We start from the raw sequence: 9787 nt of genomic DNA on the forward strand, positions 1-9787 counted from the left end.
ACACATCAAATTGATCAAAAGGAACAGTAAAGGCATTTATAATTGTACTATTTTTTGTCTTTTTGTTGTTTGATTTACATTTAAATGCAGAGCAGCAGGAATATTAGGCTGTTGTCACTTTAAGAGCTGCACGGATCCAGTTAGACTGTTACACAAGAGTTTTATTTCTCAGCTGTTTACATTCATTCAAGACATAACCGACTATATTTGCAAGGATGCTGTCCAAGATGGTTTTGATATAATTTTGTGTTAATTAGAAGACGTGAAAGACAACTCCGTTCAGTATTCGCGCGCTGTCTGATTTCCAGGCGCGGTGCGCGCTATGGATGTGTGTGAACTTCTCACACATTGAGTACAATTGAGTTCTCTTTTGTGTCTTCTTGCGCTTGAATATTTAGGCTAGGCTTAAAACCACATGCAAATTATAAACTTTCGCGAAGATGCAGCACTGGCCCGATCGGGACAGTGACAGTGTTGCACAGTTCAATTGTCCCTAGTTCAGAGGTCCTTGTTGATGAGCCCTGCTGTATTTTGTACAGATTTCATTTTGCTTTGGCAAGAATTAATTATTTTACCCAGAGAAAAACGTACATTATACAGCTCAGTGCCTTCACGCAGTTGTTAAAACGTCGGTTTGTTAAAGGGATAGTTCACCCAAAAATGAAAATTCTGTCATCATTTACTCACCCTCAAGTTGTTCCAAACCTGTATGAGTTTCTTTGTTCTGCTGAACACAAAGGAAGATATTTGGAAGAACGTTTGTAATCAACAGATCTCGGTCCCCATTGACTTCCATAGTAGGAAAAAAATATACTATGGTAGTCAATGGGGACCGAGATCTGTTTGGTTACAAACATTCTTCCAAATATCTTCCTTTGTGTTCAGCAGAACAAAGAAACTCATACAGGTTTGGAACAACTTGAGGGTGAGTAAACAATGATAGAATTTTCATTTTTGGGTGAACTATCCCTTTAAATCGGCCTTTTTCATGCTATAGCCGATACGCTGATGGTTGTAAATTGATAAAACAAATTAGCCCATGCATCGGTGCATCTCTAAATGAAAGGATTTTTGAGTCGGTTGTTTTTCATTTTATCATTATACAGGCCTACTTTTGAAAAGTTACCTATTGAAAAACATGTTTTTGCTGCCAAGTCAAGGTGTAGTTATGACATCTACCACCAGGGCTAACCGGTCTATGCTAACCAGCCGAACCGTCATCCCTTGTTATGTTCTAACTCTCTTTTTCTTTCTTCCTACAGCAGCGACGAAGACAACAAGCCATTGCAGGGTAGCCAGACATCCCTGGACGGGAACGTAAAAGAGAGCGATGACAGCCTCGTGGACTATGGTGAAGGAGGGGACGGTCAGTTCAACGAGGACGGCTCCTTCATTGGCCAGTACACAGTTAAGAAGGACAAAGAGGAGACTGAAGGAAACGAGAGCTCAGAAGCCACGTCACCCGTTAATGCCATCTACTCTCTGGCATAGCACTCCGAAAGGGTCACGGCGCCCCCAGCAGGTCGGAGGGTGCCACTACACGCATAAAAATAAATATATATATATATAGAGAGAGAATTAGGAGTATTCACATACAACGCACTGGAGTGCATGATCCTTCTGAGCAAGGGATGGGGAGCCAGCCGGTGTTCTGAAACCTTTGTTTGAGGCGTCCCCATGCTCCACACAGACTTTAGTGTGCCTTTAGGGCGACGGGGCGGACTTTCAAGCTTTTCGTGTGGCTTATGCTCTTCTTTTTTTATTTTGGAAATCTTTAATCTGCCCCTTCCTCCTCCTATTGTAGCTAGCATCAAAGAAACGGAGATACAAGCACCAGACCTGTGACATATCAACTGTGTGTCGACTCACTCGCAGAACGTCGGCAAATACGTTTATCATATTGATATTTCTGCAGTGAATGATCCTTTTTTTTTTTCTCACCGCAGACAGATGCGTCCAAAAACATGAAATCTGTATACAGTGCTGGCACGGTTCACTGTGCTTTATAAAACTATGCACTATGTATTATCATTATCGTGCTTTTGGGGTTAATATTGGACGTTAGAATCTCATGTTTCGTTTTTTTTATGTGGATTTTTGCAAAGAAAAAAAAACATCTAGTCCTGGCTATATTCTTATATACGCCACTGGACTGATCATGCTTTCATTTGCTGTTGCTCGGTTAATATATTTTCACTGGCTGCAACTATAAAATGCCACCAATATTTATAGGCAGAGGTTAGATGGCATCACATGTAAATGAAGAAAAAACATTATTTTGAAGCATGGTAGTATTTTAGCGCAAAGGACAATGGAGAGGTTGTAATACGAAGAGTTAAATACACAATGATATATTCATTTTTTTTTTTTATAAGACTTGCTTTATATAGTCCTCAAAAGAGAATAATGATGATGAAAATGATCACATTTGTTTTTCATTCTTTTTTTAATAAGCTTGGTGATGAGTCTGGTGCCTGAATAAGTTTATTCAAGGAGTCTAAAGGAAATTTGGGGTGCATCAATACATCAGTGGCTTGTCAGTTGAGGATTTCTCGAAATGAATAACTCAACACAGACACAGTGAGTACAGTAAAGAGAAGTGTACATATTGTTTGAGGTTGATCCAGTGTTCGTTCGCGGCTGAGACACTGCCCTGAAGACATGCCACTGTAATTCTAGTGCCACTCGCGGTGGATAGTTTCTTTCTCTATCTGTGCTCTCACACTACTACCATTCATTTATCTTCTGCACTATTATGTACTTACAGTAGGGTTCAAAAGTCTGAGGCCACATTGAAAATCACCTGGAAATGAACAACATTTTAAGATTTTGAAAAATGTAAACTTAAAATTGATGTAGTTATAGTCAACATGAAATCAAAATTCATATTTTTTATGGAATATAGCAGTGTTTATTATAAATGATTTATCTGTGCACAATTTTTTAAATCATGTGCCTTTTTGTAATCAATCACAAAATCAAGTCTTACTCTACCCTTTTATTTTTCTTTCTTTCTTTTTTGAGACGCCGTTTCAGTCGGATATACAGCACCAGTCAAAAGTTTGGGAACATTACTATTTTTAATGTTTTTGAAAGAAGTCTCTTATGCTCATCAAGCTTTATTTGATAAAAAATACAGAAATTTTGTGAAATATTATTACAATTAAAAAAAAAGGTTTTCTATTTTAATATACTTTAAAATGTAATTTATTTCTGAGATGCAAAGCTGAATTTTCAGCATCATTACTCCAGTTTTCAGTGTCACATGATCATTCAGAAATCATTCTAATATGCTGATTTGATACTCAGTTATTATCAATTTTGGAAACAAATTTTTTGCAACCTGTGATACTTTTTTCAGGATTCGTTGATTAATAAAAAAATTTAAAAAGAACAGCATTTATTCAAAATAGAAATATTTTCTAACAATAGAAATATTTAACACATTCTTGCTGAATAAAAGTATTTATTTATTTCAAAAAAAAGAAAGAAAAAAAATACTGACCCCAAACATTTGAACAGTATATTGTTACAAAACATTTCTATTTTAAATAAATAGTTTTGTTTTTTTTACTTTTTATTCATCAAAGAGTCCTGAAAAAAGTATGAAAGGTTATACAAAAATATTAAACAGCACAACTGTTTACAACAATGATAATAAATCAGCATATTAGAATAATTTCTGAAGGATCATGTGACACTGAAGACTGGAGTAATATTGCTGAAAATTCAGCTTTGCCATCACAGAAATAAAGTATATTAAAATGGAAAACCATTATTTTAAATTGTAATAATATTTCACAATATTACTGTTGTTTTTCTGTATTTTTGATCAAATAAATGCAGGCTTGATGAGTATAAGATACTTCTTTCAAAAACATGAAAAATAGTAATGTTTCCAGACTTTTAACGATCGCAACTTTCATGCCGACTTTAAGATTTAATTAAGTAAGCAAACATTAATCAATTTGAAATGTTGAGTGAGCCTCTTGTGACTCTTTAAAAGAAGGAAGATCCGCTTCTGGATTCAGAGCATCCCTGAGTCTCTTTGGAGAATCTCAGATCATGCTGGAGAACACGATCATCTGGTTTTACACAAACTTGAGTTCATTCAGCTGGAATTAAAGCAAAAGCAAAAACAAACCAAATATTAAGATATTCTAAAACTTACAATGTTTTGCTGATAATATCAAAATAGCGCTAATGCATTTCCACTATAGTGATCTCAAACTTTTGGACCCCTCGACATATTTATCTTGATTTTATTTATAAAAAATAAAAAAAATAGGGACTAATATATGAATAATTTATTGCTGACTGCACAACAGCTATTTGGAGTCTGAGCTGTGATTTAGCACATTGTGTAATGTAGGATGAAAACATACTTCAGAGATCAAGGATCATGTTTGTGGCGATGTAAAATAATGAAATGTGATGTCACCATTAAAGGGAGTATGTCTTATTTGTTAATTGTGCTGCTCTTTTTAGTATTAATGTCATTTCACTGCTATTGTGTTAATATATTCGATTTTATTTCTACATAACATAAAATGGAAATATTGTGTATTTATTTTTCTCAAAAAAGGCCTTGATCATCATGTAAATATCACTTTTTTTGAGCAGGTTTACCGTGTTACAGTAAGTAAATGATTCATAATAAAAATAAAAATAAACGCTTTTTGGTGCATCCCAAAATGGAAGACTCCACGCACAGATTTGGATTGGGTTCAGCCAGTGGCCTTGGGTATTCGATTAAGATTTTGTCTTCGGATTTTAATTTGCCTGGCTGACACCGTTAATAACGATGTAAATAGCAAACGCTGTAGAGTTGTACCATTGTAGCATTCTGCACTGAGGATGATACCTTTTTTGTAAACAACATTTGAATTGTGTTATGCAAGAGAAACTGGTTTGTCGTTTCTTGTTCATGTATTACTGCACCACAGGCTCCCATAATGCCTTTCACCTGTGACTCGGCCCAGGGCTGAATATCAGGTCGTAACGTCCTGATCGGGATGTGATGTCCTATACGATGCCTTCGCAGCAAAGAAATACGTGTTAATGAAATGAATTGGATTCTCTCCGGTATACCTCAAAGCAATACTCTCCTGGTTTGTCTTTCGCAGTTGTTTTCTGCACAGTAGGCCTAGTCTACCAGCTTTTGTCCCAGCAAGTAGTGACTTCCATGCACAGATAACTCTTTAGACGACACGTCGCGGTGTGTTCGCTGTAGACACAGTTTAACATCAAGGCAATTCAAAGTCTGTTTTGTCCAACCTTGCCTTGAACTTCTGCGGACACTTTTATCGTCTTTGCAGATTGTTCCCCATGTCCATGAGCTGTAGGGGACTGGTGATGTTCATAAAATATATACAGTTATATATTTGTTGGTATATTGCTTATTCTGTCTTTCTCCCTGTGTCAGATCATTTGTGTAGTTATTAACTGGTAACATGCTTAATCTAGTATCCATAAAACAAAGAGGACGATAATTGCCACAGCTGTTCCCGTGACACACTTGATTTTTAAATACGGCAAACCCATACATATGATTATTATTGTATTTTTCGACATTTGTGCATCGGATCATCTTTTTTAAATTGCTTATCATGCAGGTTAACAGTGTTTTTGTTCTGTGAATCTGGCCATAGGAATGGTCAGTCATTATTGTTCACCATGTATGCGTGTATGACAAGATGCTGCAACTTAATCTGCTCGAGACGCCTTTCTTTATAGTAAAGCTGTGTCATTTTCTCAACCTTCTGATCTGTCCTTGCCTCTGATTACTGAAGTAACACCTACCGGTTTGGTTTTGCAAACTTTATACATTCCCACTGATTCATCTTTAGATGGGATGATATCTGAGTTTTGATGATTTTATAAAAGGAAAGTGGAAGTGGAAACTTTTCACTGTTTGAGTTTGACAATACTTTTTAAATTCCAGTTTTTACTTGACTTAATGTAGCATATAGGATGCAGACTTACAAAACTGTAAATTAGTACAAAATTGTACAATTAGAACTGACGTAAAATGTAATTACATTCAAATAAACTCATATATATATATTAGTGCTGTCAAGTCGATTAACCGCGATTAATCGCATCTAACATAAAGGTGTGTGTGTGTGTATATATATATATATATATATATATATATATATATATATATACACAGACCCTTTCCAAAAAATGTGAATATCATGGAAAAGTTTATTTATTTCCATAATTCCATTCAAAATGTTAAACTTCCATAGATTATAGATTCAGGGCCCTCTACTTAAACGATTTCAAGTATTTAGTTGTTTATTTGTACATAATTTGGGCTTCCAGCTCATAAAACCCACGAAAACAGGATTTCAAAAAATTTGAATATTACATGTAATTACACAGTGATACCATGGTCATTGAACCAGGTTTTGGTTCTTTTGGCAGTGTGGGCAGGTGCAAATCCTGCTGGAAAATGAAGTCAGCATCTCCATAAAGCTTGTCTGCTGAAGGAAGCATGAAGTGCTCTGAAAATGTCCTGGTAGACGGCTGCGTTGAGTGGACAGCACAGTGGACCAACACCAGCTGATGACCAACACAGACTGTGGAAACTTCACACTGGACTTCAAGCATCTTGGATTGTGTGCCTCTCCATTCTTCCTCCAGACTCTGGGACCTTGGTTTCCAAATGAAATGCAAAATTTGCTCTCATCAGAAAAGAGGACTTTGGTCCACTGTGCTTTATTAAATCCAGTCAACGCAGCCGCCTACCAGGACACTTTCAGAGCACTTCATGCTGACTTCATTTTCCAGCAGGATTTGCACCTGCCCACACTGCCAAAAGAACCAAAACCTGGTTCAATGACCATGGTATCACTGTGTAATTACTGTGTGATTTCATGAAATATTCAAAAAATTTTAAATCCTGTTTTCGTGGGTTTTATGAGCTGGAAGCCCAAATTATGTACAAATAAACAACTAAATACTTGAAATCGTTTAAGTTGTGGGCCCTGAATCTATAATCTATGGAAGTTTAACTTTTTGAATGGAATTATGGAAATAAATAAACTTTTCCATGATATTCAAATTTTTTGGAAAGGGTCTGTCTATATATATATATACATACACACACACACAGACACACACAAACTTTTATGTTATGTGCAATTAATCGCGATTAATCAATTTGACAGCACAAATAGGCCTATATGTAAATGATAATATTTTTGATTAGGGAACACACATTCACTATTAACTAGTTTTCCCTCAATAAATTCCTAATTACTACTTATTAATACTAAGGTAGTTGTTGTGGTGGTTATGTTTAGGTATAGGGTATGGATTTAGGGATCTACAATATTGTCATGCAGAATAATTAATGTGCTTTATAAGTACTAATAAACAGCCAATATGCTAGTAATATATGCTAATAAGCAACTAGTGAATAGTGTCCCCTAATCTAAAGTGTTACCATATATATCTAAAAATATATCTTAGTGATGTCAAATTGATTCATCACGATAAATTGATTAATATATATATATATATATATATATATGTATGTGTGTGTGTGTGTGTGTGTGTGTGTGTGTGTGTGTGTATGTATGTATGTATGTATATGTATAGGGTATGGATTAAGGGATCTACAATATTGTCATGCAGAATAATTAATATGTGCTTTATAAGTACTAATAAACAGCCAATATGCTAGTAATATATGCTAATAAGCAACTAGTTAGTGAATAGTGTCCCCTAATCTAAAGTGTTACCATATATGTATCTAAAAATATATCTTAGTGATGTCAAATTGATTCATCACGATTAACTGATTAATATATATATATATGTGTGTGTGTGTGTGTGTGTGTGTATGTATATGTATACACAGACACACACACATATACATAAATATAATATATATACGCTCATATATAAACAAAAACTTTTTATGTTAGATTTGATTAATCGTGATTAATCGATTTGACAGCAGTAATATGTAAATGGTAATATAATATTTTAGATTAGGGAACACATATTCACTATTAACGGAGTTTTCCCTCGATAAATTATAATTACTGCTATTAATATATATATATATATATTATATAGTGCTGTCAAATCGATTAATAGTGATTAATCGATTCATATAAATATATGTGTATATTTATATTTACACACACAGACACGCACATAAATATAGTATATAAATATAATAATATAATATTTTATTTATAAAATATATATTTTATATTTCAAACACAATTTCAGCAATAAATGCAACCTTGGTGAGCATATGAGACCCCTGTAAATAAAAATGAGATTTTAAATATGGAAATTACACATATTTTATAAATCCTCTGAAGATCACTTCAATCACGTAAAAATGTAATGTAAAACAGTATAAAGTAGGCCTACAAGATGGAAACAAAACACCTGAGGTAATCTATTCTAATGAAGTTACCTAAAGTGAGCTTCACATTTAAAGTCTTTCATTTTCATGGTAGGCTAAGAACAATATAGACCTCTATTCATCATTCTCTCCAGTAAACGGCCCCTGGTTACACACTACATTTCACTGAGCCACTGCTCTCCCCATTGATTTTGCTCATATCCGGACGACCACAATGACTTCAACAACTTAATGTAGCCGATCCGACTTCTCTCTTTTACTCAGATGGCAGGAGGAGCGCGCACACACACACACACACACACACACACGATAAATCTGTTGTGGAGCCAGGAAAGAGTGCACCTCAGATATATTTTATTTAGGAGAGATGAATACATTTTGCCTTGACCCCCGCGAGACTGGTAAATATTAATGTCCTTTGCCTTCCGCCGTCTGAGTGAAAAGCCAGGCCTTTTAAACACCTGTCACATATATCTCCCACAGACACCATTAGCTAAAATATCAATGTCCAGAGCTTCAAGCCACCTTTCAGTACCAGATTCTGTAATTACTTCTTTAAATAAATGGGGTTAACTTACTCTCTTAATGTAAGTGCATTGACAAAGTGCAGTCGAATGACTCATGTGAAAGCGTGGCGCAACATTAACCTGAAAATGGTTTTAATTAAATCAAACTGAATTAACCAGTAATTAAATGTTAGCTAAACTAAACTGTAAACAAGTTTATGAAGTTTTGCATGTCAGTCGAGCCTGAGCTTCCCTTTAGAATCAATATAGCCCAATTTATGGCTTCAGAAACCCCATAAAGAAGCTCATAATCTTCAGTCCTAGAGCCCTGTCAAAGATATCAGAAGATTATGAAGATCTGTGAGATGATTTGGATAAACACGAGCAGTCGGGCAGATATGCCTGTGATAGAAACTCGTGCCAGTCATCACATTTTCTGATCGTCCAGCCAGGTTTAATCTTTCAGAGTGCCCTGTATTTCAAGTCAGTCCTTAATTTAGTTTTCCCTCCATCAAAGAGCTAGTCTTCAGAAACCATGGCCAAAATCCTGATTGATTCATTTTGCCAAACGGTCTTGCTGTGGCATAGTGTGCAATATTTTAGAGAGTTTAATTATGGAATTGAAAGTTATTCAATTTAATTTGCACCACAAACAGACAAGTGAAGCTTTGAGCAAGAGGCTCTTCACCAGACAAAATATTTGAAGCAACAAGAAGCTCCTAAATACTCATGACCCCAATATCAAAAATGTTCAAAATGTAAAATACACATGCTTAAATCAGGGTTATTATACTAAAACTATGAAAAACATTTCTGTTAACTGAATTAAAGCTGGAATAAAATAAAATATAGGCTAAATATTAGATAATTAGAAATGTTGCTTTGG

The 9787-nt window shown here is 35.0% G+C and overlaps 1 protein-coding gene across 11 annotated transcripts in view; it reads left to right on the forward strand.

Moving 5' to 3' along the window:
• Positions 1 to 5758, forward strand: part of nfasca (neurofascin homolog (chicken) a) — an 83522-nt gene extending 77764 nt beyond the window's left edge. For all 11 annotated transcript variants that reach the window (XM_084395687.1, XM_084395691.1, XM_084395684.1 and 8 more), the window contains one exon: positions 1263 to 5758. In XM_084395687.1, coding sequence (XP_084251813.1) covers positions 1263 to 1491 — 229 coding nt within the window. In that variant the 3' untranslated portion in view covers positions 1492 to 5758. The remainder of the gene's footprint in view (positions 1 to 1262) is intronic.
• Positions 5759 to 9787: the final 4029 nt, after the last annotated feature.

This window comes from Rutilus rutilus (genome assembly GCF_951802725.1).
Source record: "Rutilus rutilus genome assembly, chromosome: 22".
Taxonomy (NCBI): domain Eukaryota; kingdom Metazoa; phylum Chordata; class Actinopteri; order Cypriniformes; family Leuciscidae; genus Rutilus; species Rutilus rutilus.